Source organism: Myotis yumanensis, unplaced genomic scaffold (genome assembly GCF_028538775.1).
Source record: "Myotis yumanensis isolate MYYU_CA2020_CCGP unplaced genomic scaffold, mMyoYum1.0.hap1 SCAF_7, whole genome shotgun sequence".
In the NCBI taxonomy this organism is placed as follows: Eukaryota; Metazoa; Chordata; class Mammalia; order Chiroptera; family Vespertilionidae; genus Myotis; species Myotis yumanensis.
The window spans coordinates 57,760,585-57,779,670 of record NW_027223758.1 but is presented as its reverse complement, the minus strand read 5'-3'; the positions used below and the strand labels follow the sequence as shown (position 1 = coordinate 57,779,670).

At 41.6% G+C, this 19,086-nt stretch overlaps 2 protein-coding genes across 3 annotated transcripts in view; both read right to left on the bottom strand.

Moving 5' to 3' along the window:
- Positions 1-3,037, bottom strand: part of EMILIN2 (elastin microfibril interfacer 2) — a 43,144-nt gene extending 40,107 nt beyond the window's left edge. The window contains exons 1-2 of the mRNA XM_070420561.1: positions 2,931-3,037; positions 2,355-2,477 (exon numbers count right to left, since the gene is read on the bottom strand). Coding sequence (XP_070276662.1) covers positions 2,355-2,477; positions 2,931-3,037 — 230 coding nt within the window. The remainder of the gene's footprint in view (positions 1-2,354; positions 2,478-2,930) is intronic.
- Positions 3,038-13,286: 10,249 nt separating this feature from the next.
- SMCHD1 (structural maintenance of chromosomes flexible hinge domain containing 1) overlaps positions 13,287-19,086 on the bottom strand; it is a 152,621-nt gene continuing 146,821 nt past the window's right edge. For both annotated transcript variants that reach the window (XM_070420560.1, XM_070420559.1), the window contains one exon: positions 13,287-17,695. In XM_070420560.1, coding sequence (XP_070276661.1) covers positions 17,671-17,695 — 25 coding nt within the window. In that variant the 3' untranslated portion in view covers positions 13,287-17,670. The remainder of the gene's footprint in view (positions 17,696-19,086) is intronic.

Sequence of the window (19,086 nt, the reverse complement as noted above, 5' to 3'; positions counted from 1 at the left end):
TTACCAGATGCTAATGTGCATTTCTAGCTCCAGATCCTCAGCCAACCTCCAGTCCTATCCAGGCAAACCCTGGAGAGAGTGGGTTCGGGTCCAGACCACCGCACAAAGCGAGCACTGCACTCAGCGAGATGCAGTCATTCTGCGGGTGGAAGGCCTGGCCGTAGTTTGTAAAAAACGCAACACCTGTGAAGGGCAAATAAACAAGTACAGCTGTGCTTCTCACACGGCCTGGAAAGTGGTCCGAACGAACCTCCCCTCCCCAGGCCTCAGGTCTAAGGCCCCAGCGATGAAGACCTCACCTAACAGAGCCTGGAACTGAGAGAAGTTCCTCATCAGCAAACCCAGAAAATGCTATGTCAAACAGCCATTCTTTCTCATTTAAGTGTTAAAAAATGTTTCTCTTTTTGTCTTCATTTATCTACTAATCCTCAACATTTAGAAAACATTTCGTAGTTGAAAAGTAAGGTAAACTGGTCCTTTCCTGTCTCTAAAGACACAGAAAGAAAAGAACAGGACTGAGTTGAGTACTGTGCAGTCTGAGGACTGAGGACTGAGTTAGCCCCTTAAGTTAACTTCAAGATTTTCAGCTTGACTGGCTAAAACAGTGTTTTTATTTTTTAAATTTCACTTTTAATGCAGTACTTACAAGCACATTTGAATCATTTACACGGTTATTATAGAATAAAAATACCGAGGTCACTGACTTTGGTCTTGTTTCGTAAAATTGCAATTTTTATGCTTCCCATTGGATATCCTTCCCACCGGCCTTTCTCTCACCTGCTGGTCTGGAGGAGATTCACCCCCCACTGAAGATAGAGAATTTGTTTCACTGGTTTTGGTGAAATACAACAATTAAAGCGCCGCTTGATTTCCCAAGCACTAAAATATTTTCAGAAACTTTAAAAAAATCATTTAAAAGTATTACCTCCCCAAATGAAAAATTTGTTTATTTCTGACTTGTTACAAGTAAATATTAAAGTTATAAAGAGGCACAAAATTCTACTCTTGTGTAAGACAAATGAAATATTCCTGATTAACAAATCTAATTTTATAGAAATCAATTCAAATTGTATTGACTATTTACAGGTCTCTACCACAATGTAAAAATCTTACATGGTTCTGAATTCACTGACTGCTAACCATAGACTGTGGGTTTGTATCTTACCGACCTCAGATGCAGACAGAGCGACTGCACTGCGCCCCTGACAATCTGCCTAGCTCAACGCTGCAGCCAGCGATTCCCCTTCTGCCTGTTTCTCTGTGTCATCAAAGGTGAGATCTCTTCTAGGTGGTTGGTGACCCAGAGGAATTATCCCTTTTCTGTCTGCAGTTCCCATAGCCGCCCCTGGGGGGTGACTTAGGGACCACTGGCACCTCACTTGCCTGAAGGTTCAGGTCTCTGGAAGGAGGTTTTCTGGAGGACAAGTTTCAGGCCCTCCCTTTGCTTTGCCAAAGACAAATCCCCCTACTGGCTATTATTCTTTGCTGCAATGACAACTGTGCTCTAAGACAAACAACGTATTCTTAGGGGAAAACAATTAATTTCAGCCATCGGATGTGTTCCCCAACAGCCGTGTATTCACATGGGCTTGTCCTCGGATATCGGGCTTACACAAAACACGAAGACGTGCCCTGAGCACTGAATGAGTGTGCTGAATTTAAAGGAATCTTCACTCTATCGCATTGCCTTCCTCTTTGTGTGTGTGTGTGTGTTTTTTAAGCTGGTGAAATCTTTCTAAGCAAAAAGATGATTAATTCCTCCCCTTGTCTTTAAAAACTATGCTCTCATGACAACCTCTTAGCCAATCCCCAAATCTAACTTGGAAAAAAACAAACAACGACAACACACTTTTAAACAAGTTATTCCTGGGACTTCAGAGATTTACAGCCCTGGATGAGGTCAGTTTTACAGGGACATCTCAACAAAACTCATCTGTTTTAGGACACCCCGCTAATCCTACATATAAGCATTTTTAGCAGTATACGTGCTGAAATTTCTGTATGCCCCAGAACTCACAATATGGATCTAATTAGGTCCAGCTGCCTTATGTTAGTAATAAAATTGGAGAGAGAGAGAGAGAGAGAGAGAGGGGGGGGGGGGGAGGGATGGGGGTAGGGGCTTTGTTCACTCCCGCCTGTGCCCTGGTGATCACGAGCAGGTCCTGGGTATCATCAACGCTCGCTCAGGGCAACACATGCGTCTTCACTACCCTGCGGGCCCCGGCCCCGCTCGCGCTGAAACTTTTCAGCTGCGGAGCTCGCACCCGCCGGGGAAGCGATTTACGCAGCGGCCGGAGCCCCACGCTCGGACCCCACCCCACCGCCCCCGCCCGCTCCCCGGCACCAGGACTCACACCAGCGCGGACGGGCAGGGCATCTGGTTCCAGGGGCAGTTGTATTGAGCCTGGATAAAACTCTCACTTCCCTCCTGCACAGAGCAGCTCACATTCTTGTTCACGATGTAGGCGCACCAATTCCTGGGGCGGAGAGAGAGGGAGAGGGGCGGTGTGTAAACCTGAGGCTGGGGGAGATGGACTAGCTGCTGCAGCGGCAGATGGAGCAGATGGGGCGAGGGAGGCCGGGCTTGGAGAGCCGGCACCTTTCCCCTAACAGAGACGGGAAGGGGGAGCACCCGGCCCCAAGGACCCCAGCAAGTCCTGGGAGGGGTTTTCTGATCCCTCTGCTCTGCGGGACGGCCCTCTGCGCGCGGCCCAGGAGGCAGCACTGCTGGAGGCGCTGGCGAGGTCGCCGGGACCCCGCGCGGACCACGGAGCGCACGGCCACCCGCAGGAGGCGCCCCCCAGGGGCAGTCCGCGGGGGACCCCGGCTGCGGCTTATCGCCTCTGGCAGGGCAGTTTCGGGGCCCAGCCCAGGGCTTTGAGGGGGTGGCCTCGCCGTCCTGGGGGCGAAAAGAGGGGCCCCGCACTTACTTGTTCCTGGCACCGGGCCGCGCGGGGCCGGCTTGGCACAGTCCCGCGCCGCCCAGGGCCAGCAGGGCCAGCGCCCAGCGCCAGGACGCGCGGGGCCGGGGCCACATTGTGCGCGCGGGGCGGGATCCGGAGCGCGGCGGGTCGCGGCGAGCGCGCGAGTGTGCGGGCGGCCGGGGCGCGGCCGGAGGAAGCAGGAGGCTCGGGCCCTTCGCGGCGCCCCCACCGCGCTCCGCGGCCGCCCCCTCCGGCTTCTCGCTACCACTTCTCCTTTTCCACCCCGTGGGCCCGGGCTTCTCCTCGGTCCCTCAATGACGCACAGGTCCCCCCGGGTGCCGCCCTCTATTTCACTTCCCTCTCCGAAACGTGACTCTCCCTCCACCACGACTCCGTGTCTCCAGTCCCCCGGCCGCTCAGCAGGGGCCGTGGGGTGAAAGGGCCAAAGGGCTTGGGAGAAGGGTCTGTGTTACAGAATTTCCAATTACTCATTCCTTTGGTCTCTTCCCAGCAGCCGGGCAACCCCGCCTCCCACCTTCCAGCAGGCGCGCCCCGGCCCCTCGGGAAGTGGCCGCAGCCGGCGCGGCGCAGTCCTCACGTCGAGCCTGGGTGCCGGCTTCCCAGGGTGAACGGGACACCGTTATCAGTCCTTTATCAGAGGCGACTCGCATTTCCTCTTCTGGCAAGACGCGGCCGTTCCCCCGCATTTGGATTTAGGAGAGTTTAGGGGGAAATGAACGCGGATCCTCTTCTTTTTCTGCGCCCAACTCTGCCTCGTCCATCCATTTAACCGTTTCCAAGCCACCATGCGGGGCAGCAGGGGACCGTGGAAGCCACCGCCCCTCCACCTCCCCAAAGCTTCAGAGGCGCATCACACTGACCTTTGAAAGGCAACCTCGGCCTCTGCTGCTGCGGTCCTCCTTTGTTTTTCTATCAACAGTAAACCCATTTACTCCACCACAGTCCCTTTGCTTCTTAACAGTTGAGACACGGCTAGCCATGTCTTGTCACCTGCCTGCATATTTTCTTCATATTCGTGAGTAACACTCATCTTTATCAATTTCTTTGGGGGATGAAGCAAACCCCCTGAATAATGTTACATAAAATTCAGACCAAAGGGCTGTGTTCTTCTATTTGAGTTTACCCACTGCATGGAATGAACACTAGAGTGAGGTTATCGGTGTAGGTTAACTGTAATGACTGTGAGCTGTTATTACACTGTTGGCTGTGAGTTATGTGGGCAATAATAAGGCTTTGCTGCGTTCCCTGCGCTACTAAATGAGGCCATTGGCCCGTTTCTTTTCTAATATGTTTTGAAGGGGGATGTTGGTCTTTTGATTTGCAAATGAGAGAACGTTCCCTAAGTAGAAACTTTGCAAGATCCAAGCAGAAATTATACCATGTAAGGACATAGTCTGTTTATGAACTCTCCAAGGGGCGGATCATGCCAATAGGGACTGAAGTCATCCCAGCCTTCAAAAGAGCCACCCCAAGGGGAAAACAGCAGAAAGGGACAAGAAGCTGCCTTGCATAACCAATCTGTATCTTTCTGTGTGGCTGCACTACCGTCCCCATCCTGACACGATTTCTGTTCACAAAGTGTCATAGGGAAGAAACGGAGCCCAGAAATGAAGGAGAGGGACAGCAGGGTGGGGGGGGGGGGGGGAATGGAGGAAACACACAGGTGTGTGTCTATCTAAAATTAACAGCTAACAATCACAACTTCAATACAGATAATTCTCAAACTTGAGAGTGAAGATGAACTGATCAAGTCAAATCTATTTTTTCCATTGAATCGAAGTTAGAGTAGGAAGTTATATTCTAGTTCCAGAATTTGAGAACCAACTTCTCATTGAGAGGACCACAAATTATATTTAAGTCAGTAAATAAATTTTATTCTGAGCATCTGTTCCCTGCTAGGCATTGTACAAAAATACTGAGGATTTGTACATGGCTCTGTGTTTATCGAGCTTCCGTGTGCTGCTGTGCAATGAAGGGTATGAAGTTTCTGATGCTCAGTCCATTACGTGAGTCACAGTTATTACAGACAAGCCCACGTGTCCTCAGTGTGGGGCTGCTCTGGGAAGATGGAAGAAGACTCTTGGCTCTCAGGCCAAGACCCCAAGAGACTCTCTTCCCTTCCTCTTCTCTCGCCAGAGGAAGGGACACATCAAACTAAGAACCACAGAGCCCTCCAGGAGCTTCGTGAGGGTAGAGAGCTCACACACCTTAGGAAACAGGCTAATGTGGGCAGGTCATCTGGTCCCAGCCATAAGCAATAATGTGGACACAAATGGTAGGATGCTGGAAGTGTGGATTGCTCATCAGCCGCCCACTCCCTTAAGTCCTTGAAAACTCAGTTTGCTATAACAATCTAAAGGAATCTCTTCTGCTTTTAAATAAAAAGTGCCCCATAGTGACTTACACTCTTGATTGTGACCAACTTACCTAAAGCAAAAATGCGAAGTAGAACTACTCCATAACCCATTCCCTCACTGTTGGTCATGATAAGAGATCCTCATCGGGCTCTGAACTTGGGGGTACTTCTCACGAAGCAGTGAGCCTGCTGGGCCCTGGGCCCCCAGGTGGAAGGAAGGCGATCCTCACAGAGACCGCAGACAGGATGTTCCCCCATCACCATGCTCAGTCATCTGGGCACAGACATTGGATCAAGATGAACAGATTTTGCATCTCGGATGTGCTCAAGCCTTTAAGACTTGCCTGGGTGTCCCACGCTTCTCTCTCATCTTTGCTTTGTCGACATAGGAAATGCCCAAACCTGTAGAGAATTTTTATGAGTTTATTTGACTCAAACTGAAGACAACTGCTGGGAATCAAAATCTCAACGAATTGAGAAAATGCTCTGGAGAAGGGCAGTTTTGCAGTTCATTTTATGCATTACAATGAAAGGGGGAGGCGTAGGGAGGATTACATGAAAGCCATTGGTGGTAGATGAAGGCCGATGGAGAAAGCAAAGTGGGGAACCCTGGGATTGGATAAAAGTAAAATGGAGAGACACATGCTTCTCTTACATTGGTGGGTACAGGATAGTTCATGAACATTACAGCACACAGAGATGGCTGTTCAGGGAAACAATGCAGGTTCTGTGGTCTGCCCCTGGGTGTGGTGGGTGATTTCTAGCCCAGTTTCTTCCTCCTGCTCCCCAAGAGAAAGCACGTAGCTCAGCTCATTGTTTAGGAGCATTAATAACGCCACAAAAATAAATGCAGATCATCAGGCAACTCAACCATGAATATCTTCTTCCTTAAAAAGATGAAATTAGTTACTAATTCCATATCCCCCAATTTTTTCCAGATGTTTCTTCATTCTAAGGCTGCTCCCTATAACTAACTTTAAGCCAAATATTACATTTGAGAATTTATTGCTGTCACACTTATCATATGATTCTGAACACTTTTTTTTTTCTTTATAAGAAATAACTGACAAAAATAGGCTCTAAGAATGTGTTTGTTTCTTACCAAGAGAGCTATAATAGCTTAGGCAATAATTCTTCATCATTGCAAGCCACATCAAACTATGTTGTAGTTCATCATTTATTTATGGAATGAGAGTTGATTGTTCTGGAATCAGCAAACTGTTTTATATAGGCAGAATGAGTTTGATGATTTTAAGTTAATCAATTTTAGCACAATCTTGGTTCATACTCATTAGAATAATATTCATGAGCAAATTAACTCTCTCCAGTATTTCAGGTTGTGCAGTTCTAAGCAGTGGTTTAAGTATTTGAATCCAGTCAATTCTCATCATTTAGCACAGTATGTTCTATAAAGTTGCTGCAAACACTGAATTAGGGAATGCTATACATTGCTTCTAGGGGACATACAGAGTAGTTCCTACAAACCTCTGGTCACAATGGTTTTGTCAACCAGTCAATACATGATCCTGTTTTATATGTGTTTCTTTTAAAGGCACCTTACTTAATATATATTATTGGTTCATTAACATTGAACTCATGGCTAACACCACTGCAAGTCATACTTAACTAACATATTTTCTCCACGAGGCACACCACAGTCTTCTTGTGCTTAGAAACACTAGACAGCACTCAGCACTATGACTGAGGCCGTTTTGAACAGCAAAATGACTCACAAAGAGCACGAAAATGAAAAGGATGCCTGTTTATAGCATGGGAGCTAAAACAAGAAGGCAGAGCCTCGCCTTGCTGGACTTCAGCTGGGAACGTGCACATCGGGCAAGTCGTGTTTCTCACACGTCCACAGATGGGCATGAAGTGCTGCAGTACTTGCTGCTTTTGGAGTTACACATAAATTTAGGGAGTAGGCTAATTCACAAACACAGTCTACGAATAATGAGAATCAACTGTATTTCAACTTAAGTCTGGAAACAATAAGAAAATGGTATATTTGGGGAGATAAGAAGTTCTTGAGGTTTTGTGGCCATCCAGAGATTTGTTTCGTTGGGAGCATATTGAGGAAGTTTTACATATTGAACACTATCCCAGGCAATATGGAAGCCAGAGAAAAACAGATTTAGCTTTTATGTTCATTGACTGGGAAGCAAGGCACACATGTTTGAAATGACTTCAGAACATGTACAAAGTTACATTTAGTAAATAGAATATAGAGCATTGTCCACGGAACAGACTGACAGCTGTCGAGGGTAGGGGAGAGGGGTGACTGGATGAAAGAAGGTGAACGATTAGCCAAAGAACTTATATGCAAAACCCACAGACACAGACAACAGTGTGGTGATGGCCAGAGGGAAGGGAGGATGATGGGGCGGGGGCGGTGAGAAGGTGGGCAAAGAGGGGAAAAATGGCGGCATCTGTAATAGTGTAAGCAATAGGAATAAAGTCACAAATAAAGAATATAGCATTGTAAAAACAGCATACCTCGGAATGATGAAGAGAGATTGAGGCAATCAGAAAAGTTGAACATTAATTGGAAAAGGCTGTGGAGAAGTGTTTCTATTTTTGTTTTGTTTTGCTTAAAATCAGCTGATAAGAAAAATGAATGTGATCGCAAGAGAGGAAGTGATTGCAGTTGTGACCTGTGCACTGTATGTTTTTAATAAGCAAAGGCAGGAGCTAGCCCGCAGATTAGCTAAAGCAGGTGGTCTTTGAAGGATGTAGATGAGGCAGAACCAGGTAGGACCGAGGAGTCATGAACATGACCAACGGGTGCAGGACATTTCACTGTTAAAGGGTCCAGTACAGGCGAGTGGAGAAAAACAAGCTCTAGTTTGTTGTTTGTTTTTATCCCCTTATCTAAAAGTAGGGGGGCTGTCCAGATAGCCTGATTTGCCCGGGCCAGTCCCAGGTTACTCCGTTGTGGGTCAGTTAACATTGCTAATTCTTTTTAGTGTCTCCTTTCATCTTCCAAAGTGCCCTGGGTTTGGTCACTCTAAGAGACCTAAGATGAACTGAAAGACACACTATGTTTGTTTAATACAAACAGTATTTATAAAGGCTAAAATATTAGTAAACGTCAATGCAAATAATAAAACCAGAAAATGAGAAAGAATTGAACTGCTCTAAGTCATAACTTTATTCGGGAAAAGTTCTTCTGTTCTGCTATTACCTCATGTATTTTGGTAACTTTTTGAAGTTTATATTGTAAAAAAACAAGTTCATTAAGCACTGACAACTAGGTTATTTAGTTGTCAATGAAGCAGGATATTTGCATGAGTTTCTTTGGCTCAGTCTTTTCAGACTTACTCACTTTTTCAAAAAATATTTTTATTGGTTTTAGAGAGGGAGGGAGGAAGGGAGAGAGAAACATCAATGTGGTACTGGGGACTGAATCCACAACCTGGATTGTGCCCTGACCAGCAATTGAACCGGTGACCTTTTGGTGCTCAACCATCTGAGCCAGCCAGGGCCAGACTTAATCACTTTTAAACTCACCCTGAGGAGCTAAGAAAGAACACAGCACCATGGTGCAACATCACATTTAAATTCTCTGGCCAGGTCCCAGCACATTTAAATAACGCAGAGCAGGGAAGGGCATGCTCAAATGGAGCTCACCATCTCAGCCCATTGACATCTTTGATCATTTATTGGTTAAAAGACTACAACAACATAAATAATAAGCCATGGGCAGATAAAAGTTGCTAATATCTTTTGACTAATGGCAAATACAGGTGAGACGAGTTTCATATGCAGAGAATGCTGAGGGGTCAAGTAGGAAAGTGACTTCGTCTTCTATTACACTCTTACATGTTTTCCTTAATTTTTAAAATATAAAAACAAAATATTTTATTCCCAGAATATTCTGAGGTTATGCTTTCCAAGTGGTTGTTTGCGGGGGAAGTGGTGGTGCCAGGACTCCTGGGAGAAATAGGCAGAACATTAGAAAAAATGTACCAGCACTCAGTTCCAGCATATTTCAACCCTAAAACTATCTTTCCCTTTAGTACCAGGGATTCCAATGCCATAAAGGATTTTAAAAAGTAAGTATTTATAGATTAGTTTCTAATGTAAATTTTATCAACATACAGCATTATAAAAAGTACTTAAATCACAAGTGATTTATGAATGAATTTTCACAAAGTGACTATGCAATCAGCACCCAGATAATGAAGCAAGTCATGACCAGCACCCAGAGCCCCTCATGCCTCCTTCCAACCTTGAATCCTTTCCAAAGGTCACATCGACTCTCACCTCCAACACCATTGATTAGTTTTCAATGCAGGTTTGTTGAAGAAAAATGATTTCTTATTCTCCTTATTCATGCTTTCACCCTATGCCTGGCACAGTGCCTGGCATATATCAGTGTTCATTAACACAAGGGTAAATGAGTGAAAGATAGATAGGTATCTGGCTTTTGTAAGACAGTGGACCAAGTTCACATACGTAATATATAGTGGTAAAGTGGCATTAAATTTGGGGGAGAACTGGGATCTGGGGATGCTAACTTGGACACAAGTTGAAAACTCAAACTTTGAACAGAAGAGCATGCTTCAGCTTGATCTTGTAACAAATGTGCACAACATGAAGAAATCTAAACGGCCCTTACCTTTCCTTGGGCCTTTATCAACTCTGCTCACATCAGAGTGACTGGGAAGGCCAACCTCCAGAGGCTTGTTTCTCGTTCTCACTTGTAAATGGACCCATATTAGCGAGGCCCTCGCCTGACCCAGGCAGCCAAGAAATGACTATTTTCAGCTTCCCCACCCCACTCTGAGGCCCAGAACAAAATAAGAGTCACCCTCTCCCTAGGCCAAAGCATGTGATCTCCAGCCAGAGTGCTTCCCGCCCTCATGGATGAGGTAATGAGGGGCCAACTAAGGATTCAAACCTATGCTGCCTTAGAATTAGTTTTCCTGAACTTCACTTTTAAAAAGCTGGAAGTAAGAACCAACCATTGCCAAATCACTGCTTAGCCAGAAAGGTCTGTCAACTGTAGAGATAATAAATAAAAGGGAAATCCATTTTAAGCTTTGAACTGCTGTTCCTAAATGATTGCCAGGGAAATAAAAATTAATGATGTCTTCTGAAGGATGAATTCATTATGCATAATCTCATAGGTTAGGGAAAGTCTGAAAGGGAGCAAGTCTGGACAACGAAAACCGTTTTGGTCAGAGGAGGTTCCCCCCCTCACCAAGAGACGCAGGGCGCTGGATCCGAGGGGAGTCTTGAGAGGCAGAGCTAAGGCCCAAGAGAAACACGCAGAGCCGTGTCATCCACATCAAAACTAGTCTTTAAACGAAGAACGTTAAATCCAGAAACTAATCTAACTTGCCTGAAGAGGGCTGAGGAGGGAAAGGGATACTTTCCTCTTATTACCTGTTTCCAGTTATGTCTGATTGAAGGCCTTTAAGCAAATAAAATCTTTGCATAAACTGCTCCCTCTGTGTGGAGTTTTCTTCATGCCTGGGGACCTTCACTCTACCCTCAGACCCTGCAGTCCTCATTCACTCTGAAGCTTTCCCTCCTCCAGGCCCCTCACATGTTCTCAACATGTAGCTGATAGAGTTGAGAGGAACTTAACGAATCAACAACAATAAATCAACAAGAAAAAGACAATCCCATAGAAAAAAGGACAAAAGACTGGAATCTGCACTATACAAAAGAAAGTTAAATGGCCAATAAAAAATATATGCTCAACCTCATGGAAGTGCAGAGTAATTAATATCTACGATAGATACTACATCCTACCAGATTGACAAAAATTTTACAATCTGACAATTCTCTTAGTGTGAATGCAGACAGAAACTCTCGTTCATGGTCAGAGGGAGTTTAAATGGGCACAACTCCCTGGCCCGTGTGGCTCCATGGTTGGAGCGTTGACCTGCATACCAAAGGTTCCAGGGCTGGATTTTCCCAGCTAGGACACGTGCCTGGGTTGCAGGTTCAATCCCTGGCCCCGGGTGGGGAGCATGCAGGAGGCAACCAATCTATGTTTCTCTCTCACATCGATGTTTCTTTCCCCCTCTTCCCCCGCTCCTTTTCATTCTCTCTGAAAAATCAATGAAAAAAAATCCCCTTGGGAGGGGCTTCAGTGCAGGCCAATGTCAGCAGCTACCTGTGACCAGCCTGGGGCTAAGTCAGGGGTGGGCAAACTTTTTGACTCGAGGGCCACAATGGGTTCTTAAACTGGACCGGAGGGCCGGAACAAAAGCATGGATGGAGTGTTTGTGTGAACTAATATAAATTCAAAGTAAACATCATTACATAAAAGGGTACGGTCTTTTTTTTTATTTCAATAGTTTTATTCATTTCAAACGGGCCGGATCTGGCGGGCCCGCAGTTTGCCCACGGCTGGGCTAAGTGGTAGGAGCTACAAAGTGATCCATGGTTGGTAGCTCCCTGTGCTGGCCTGGAGGTGCATGGAAGAGGCCACACTGTGAACTGAGGCCGGCTGCCACTGGTACCGAGCCTGGGCAGCTCTGCAAAAGGTATAGGGCATAAGGCTACTCATAAGGCTCAGCCCCTGAAAGAGCCTTAGACTGTACACAGTTGGGTGAGACAGGGTCTAAGGAAGTTACCAGAGGGGAGTGAATGGTGTCGACCAGGTTAATGTAGATTCCAATCGGGTGCCATTGCTGAGCCTGGGACCACACAGAAAAAAGCACAGAGCACGCTGAGGCCAGCTGTCACATGCCTGGGGCCTAAAGACCTTGGAGGTTTTAAGGAAAAAAGTCTGCTCATTTTTAAATTGGATTTTCTTTCGCTCTTTCTATTGAATCATATGACTTCTTTATAGATTTTGGATATTAACCCCTTATCAAATATATGATTTAAAAATATTTTCTCCCATTTGATACTTGGTCTTTTCATGTTGTTGATGTTATCCTTTGCTGGTCAGAAGCTTTAGTTTGATGTAGTCCCACTTTTTTTAAACCATTTTTTAAAATTGATTTCAGAGGGAGAGGGAAAGAAACATCGATGAAAGAGGATCATTGATTGGCTGCCTCCTGTATGTCACCCACTGAGGATCGAGCCCACAACCCAGGCATATGCCCTGACTAGGAATCAAACCAACAACCTCCTGGTACATGGGGTGCTGCTCAATCAACCAAGCCACATCGGCCAGGCCTTTCTTCTTTCTTAATGTGGTTATTTATAACTACATTTCCCTCTAAGCACTGCTTTAGACACATCCCATAACTTCTGGTGTGTTTTCTTTTCACTCATCTCAAAATATTTTCTGAATTCCTTTTGATTTTCTCTATGACCTATTGGTTATCTAGGAGCGTATTGTTTAATTTCCAAGTATTTGAGTTTCCCAATGTTCCCATTATTTCAAATTTCATTGCATTGTGACCACAGAACCTACTTTGTATTACTTCTGTCCCTTTACATTTTTGGGTTTGTTTTATAGCCTAGCCCTAGCCTATGGTCTATCCTGGAGAACTTCCTGCATGTGCTTAAGAATGCATAAGGTTGTTGTTGGGTGAAATGTCCTATGTGCTTGTTAAACCTAGTTGGTTTATACTGCAGTGGTTCTCAACCTTCCTAATGCCTCGACCCTTTAATACAGTTCCTCATGTTTTGGTGACCCCCAATTTCATTGTTACAAATTGAACATAATTAAAGCATAGTGATTAATCACAAAAACAATATGTAATTATATATGTGTTTTCCGATGGTCTTAGGCGACCCCTGTGAAAGGGTCATTCAACCCCCAAAGGGGTCGCGACCCACAGGTTGAGAACCGCTGGTTTATAGTGTTCTTTCCATTGTGTTGTTGGTTTTATCTATTAGTTGGTCTAATTGTTCTACCTATTATTGAGAATGGGGTATATCTGATAGCAAAACCAGACACTAAAAAATAAAAAAAATTATAGGCCAATATTCCTGATGAACATAGATGCAAAAATCCTCAACAGAATCCAGTATTAGCAAACCGAATTCATCAATACATTAAAAAGATCATATACCATGATCAAGTGGAATTTATTCCTGGCATGCAAAGTTGGTTCAATATCCATAAATTAATGAACACGATACACCACATAAACAAAATGAAGACTAAACATTATTATCATATAAATGCAGAATAGCACTTGACAAAATCCAACATCCATTTCTGATAAAAATTCTCAGCAAAATGGTGATAGAACATCCCACAACATAATAAAGGCCATATATGACCAACCCAAAATTAACATCATACTTAATGGTGAAAAGCTAAAAAAATGTTTTTACTGATTTGAGAGAGAGAGAAAGGGAGAGGAGAAACACCGATGAAAGAGAGAACCATCAATATGGATAGGCTGCCTCCTGCACACTCCCCTGCTGAGGCGTGATCCCGCAACTCGGGCATGTACCGGGAATCAAACCAGTGACTTCTCAATGCATATGTTGACACTCAGCCACATGGACCAGGCTGAAAAATTTTTGTTTAAGATCAGGAACAAGACAAAGACATCCATTTTTACCACCTTTATTCAACATAGTATTGGAAGTCCTAGCCACAGCAATCAGACAAGAAAAAGAAAGCATCCAAACAGGACAGAAAGAAGTCAAACTGTCATTATTTACAGATGACATGATACTTTATAGAGAAAACTCTAAAGATTCCACCAAAAAACGATTAAAATAGATGACTCAGTAAAGTAGAAGGATAAAAAATTAATATTCAGAAATCAATTGCATTTTTATTTATTTTTGTTAATCCTCACCTGAAGATACTTTTACCATTGATGTTTTTAGAGAGTGTGCAAGGGAGGAGGAGAGACAGAGAGAAACATTGATGTGAGAGAGATACATCGACTGGTTGCTTCCCGCACACACCTGAACTGGGCCCAGGAATTGAGCCTGCACCCAAGACATGTGCCCTTGATCAGAAATGAACCCGAGACCATTAAGTCTGAGGGCCAACACTCTAACCACTTAGCCAAACTGACTAGGGAGATATCAGTTGCATTTTTAAAAAAAATACATTTTTATTGATTTCAGAGAGGAAAGGAGGGAAAGATAGAAACATCAATGATGAGAATCACTGATCAGCTACCTCCTGCATGCCCCCTACTGGGGATCAAGCCCACAACCCAGGCATGTAACCTGAGAATCGAACCTCCTGGTCCATAGGTCGATGCTCAACCACTGAGCCACACCAGCTGGGCTGAGCTGCATTTTTTTTTATATATATATTTTATTGATTTTTTACAGAGAGAAAGGGAGAGAGAGAGAGAGAGTTAGAAACATCGATGAGAGAGAAACATCGACCAGCTGCCTCCTGCACATCTCCTACTGGGGATGTGCCCGCAACCCAGGTACATGCCCTTGACCGGAATCGAACCCGGGACCTTTCAGTCCGCAGGCCGACGCTCTATCCACTGAGCCAAACCGGTTTCGGCAGAGCTGCATTTTTATACATCAATAACAAACTATCAGAAAGAGAAATTAAAAAAGCAATTCCATTTACAATTGCATCAAAAGTAATAAAATACCTAGAAATAAATTTAACCAAGGAAGTAAAAGATCTGTACTCAGAAACTATTAGACACTGAATCAAGAATCTGAAGACGTAAATAAATGGAAATATGGTGCTCATGGATAGGAAGAACTAACATCATTAAAATGTCCATACCACCCAAAGCAATCTACATATGTAATGCAATCCCTATCAAAATACCAATAACATTTTTCACAGAACTAGAAAAACTAATCCTAAAATTTATATGAAAGGTAAAAAGACCCTGAATAGTCAAAGTAATCTTAAGAACAAAGTTGGAGGTATCACGCTATTTGATGTGGAACTATAGTACAAAGCTACAGTAATTAAAACAGCATGGTACTGGCACAAAAACTGATACATAGATCAATGGAACAGAATAGAGTCCAAAAGTAAACCCATATCTACAGGGTCAATTATGACAAAGGAAGCAAGAATATACAATGGGGCAAAGACAGTATCTTCAAAAACGGTTAGGAAAACTGGACAAATACATGTAAAAAATGAAAATGGATCATTTTGCAAGTTATGTCTAATTACTATGTTGTACACCTGACACTAATATAGTATTGTATCATAACTGTAACTAAAAAATTAAAAAAAAAATGAAAGCAAAAGGTCCTTGCCGGTGTGGCACAGAGGTTAGAGTGTCGTCCTCTGCACAAAGTGTTGTTTTGGTTTGATTCCCAGTCAGGGCACATACCAAGGTTTTGTGTTCGATCCCAGTTAGGGTGCATATGGGAGGTAACCGGTTGATGTTTCTCACATCATCATTTATCTCTCTTTCTTCCTCTATCGCTAGAATCAATGAAAAAAACAAATCCTCAGGTAAGAATTCAAAAGAAAAAAAAGAAAAGAAAAAAAAGTAAAGGAAAATGGGGCGCAGTCTCCAACTATTATTGTTAAATTTTCTTACTTTCTGTCAGTTTGTGCTTCATGTATTTTGGTTCTCTGTTATTAGATGCACATGTTTATAATGTTTATATTCTGATGGATCCTTTATCATTATAAAACGTCCCCTCTTTAACATTTTTCTTTTTAAAGTCTATTTAAAGTTATGTTTTTGTTGACATGCATCTGTATTGAATGAACATGTGCAAACATTTTTCTTGTCATTGTTCACTAACAATACAGTATAAAAACTATTTACATAGCATTAAGTATTGTATATAATCTAGAGAAGAGATTTAAAGTATAAGGGAGGATATATGTAGGTTATGTACAAATACTATGCCATTTGATATAAAGAACTTGAGTGGTTGTGGATTATGGTATCAGCAAGGAGTCTTGCAACCAATTCCCTGTGGATACTAAGGAATGACTGTATATCCTCTTTTGTAAGTCAAAACAGGTACTATGTTCAACAGGCATGCAAAATAAAGCATCTTAATTAACATGTGTGAAAATAATTTTATAAATATAATTCCGTAACAATGAAGGGGAAAAGATGATTCCATGAAAATGTTTATCAGATATAACTGAAAAGTCATTTTAACAGCATAAAAATGATACAAACTTTTTACTAAAAAATATTATTTGAAAATTTATACTAAAATATAATTGAATTAATCCCACCCATTTAAAATAATTGTAAATAACCAAGTCAGAGAAGCAAAAGTATAGACTTTGATGTTTTTAGCACTAATATTTAAGAACAAATAAGAACAAGTTTCACTTAAAAGGAAACCAATCTTCCCTTTAGCTAATAGTATTATTGCCATTTTATTGGTCTCTTAAGCAAAACAGTTAAATGACTTCCAATTATAAAGACAGGTTAACATTGTAATAGCTTTTACCAAGGTAATAACTTTTAGAAAGCTTTCAATTGAAAAAAAAAACTATTCAATAGGAAAACCACCAGTTATTAACCTCACTGTGTATTTAGAAAGGATTAAAAATACACATTTCCTGGGACACAAAACTGTACCAAAAGTATTTCCTTACAAAGTAACTTTACAGAACAATACAACTGGACTTATACAAAGACATATATTGACATGTTAGCTTTAATACACAATTCAGATGTGTTTGAAGCAACTTTCTAGCAGGGCCTTATTGCATTGATATGGAAGTGTACAACTTCTTTAACTCTTTAAAAATAGTAATAAAAAATTACAAAATAATGCAAATGTAGAATTAAGGCTGAGACTATATAATCTAGTATTAATAGAATCAAACAATACTTATAAAAATGGATGCTGCTGTGGCCTATTTTATATATACAAGGATAAAGTCTTTAGAAATTTAAAATGCTACTGCTGTCACAAGTTCACTCATGTAGTTAATATTCTTTTCATGTATTTTAACATTTGAATTCCCAGATACCTGGTGCTTTTTCTTCTTTTATTTTGAATTCTTCATTAAGAGTTTCCTCACATATTTAAAATTAAATACCTAACCTCTGGAACTTTCCTTAGATACAATCAAAAAAACAGTTTTGTTAAATAAATTTACAGAAAAGTAATAAAAAGGTTTGTTTCCAAGAAATAGTTCTAGCAAATTCATAGTAATCATATTGAAAAATAGTTCATATATTTTTCTTCAGTATTAATCAATGCTATGTGCCAGTTTTATAGTCACTGCCGTCCAGATTTGCACATTTTCCTCTGACACATTTGCAAGATAATGATAACCAAAGGGCATGTTGACTGGAATAATTACAGTTAATCCATTATCATCCAGTAAGAGTCATAAAATTGAATGGTTGCGTTCTGGACAGACATGGAAATGAATGCCCAGGTGGTTGTACAGTCCCCATAGATATTCAGTCTGGTAAATCACCTCCTTAGTCTTCCGAAACAGAGCTGCAGAAGGCAGGGCATTCTCACTGAGACCACAGGTCCCCTCTTCTCTGTCACCTTTCACACATTTGTTTTGGTTACAGTTCTGGTCATAATGGAAAGAGAGAAAAACCATAATAAATGATATGAATCAAAGTTTTCCTTTCCCAAACTCCCTCATGAGACCTGTATGGTTAAATATCCAAAGGAACTATGGGCTATTATAATTCTTCATATAAACATATTTAATTAAGTCCTTGTACATAAACACTTCGTTGACATGTATGCCAAAAAAAAAAAAAAGTAAAAAAGCCTTAAAATAAAAGCAGCAAAAATATATACATGGGGTAATTTGTACCACAGTTCTTTACAATGGTGTATGTCAGACCCCAAATCTGAAGATTTTCACTTACTTAATCCCCCTTTTCCTTAAATGAAATTACAATTTAAAAAATTAACAATTATAATGCTTATTACAAAAAAGTTATAAAGACAAGCAAAAAGAAAAAACATGAAAAAATACCTATATTTCTATTCACATAGAGATGAACATAGTGAATACCTTGCATATAAATCTATCCAGACGTTTTTATTTGGGTATATCTAAATAATTTATTTTTTAATGATAGTTCCTTAAACTAAACTTCTATTTCCAAAAAGATACACATTTTTTTATAAAGAGCTAATTTGTGATCTTTATGAGTAGAAAATGAATTAGAAAACTGAAATCTCTATTAAAGAAAACGAGTCTACTGTGTAGTATCCCATAGTGCTAAGTATATTTTGTCGACTGTAAAGTCCACGTTTTTTCACATTTAACATCTCTGAAACCCACCTTTGAATGTCATGAGTTAATATGCAGTGTTTTTCTTTAATGTTCACGAAAGTTTCTATAATGTTTCTCTTATAATTAACATCTTAAAGTTGATGAAATATGGTAATAACTATAAAAGCTTATAATAAATATATAAGTATGTAATACACATATACAAGTAAAAACATACACACACATTTTGTTGCTATTTCCTGCTATTTAATTTGTTCCTGATTATATGGATGAAATAGATCACTATTTCAACAGTAAGATACCGCTCAAATGCTTTAATGTTTTTGAGATGTGTGAGATTAGTCCAAAATTTATGGAGTATAGGCCAAGACTGTGTATGAGAAAATTACTAAACACTAATTTAAGTTTTACATAGAAACTTATGAAATTTAAATTTTAAATGGCAAATTTAGAGTGACTTTAAATTTCCCAAAGATAAACAAGATGCAAAAGGCAAGGAAGCCATAGGCTGGAATATACCAATTTTCAACCTAAAACTTCTAACACTGCCAACACAAAGCTAAACCTTCTGGTGTGTGTTTTGTGTGTGCCAAAATGTGCATTGATAACATGGTTCTCCCTCTCTCTCTCTGAGAAAATTTACACTCTTCCATCTTTCCTTGATGTTCTAAAATTTTACTATCAATTATCTTCGAGCCTCTTTAGAGTCA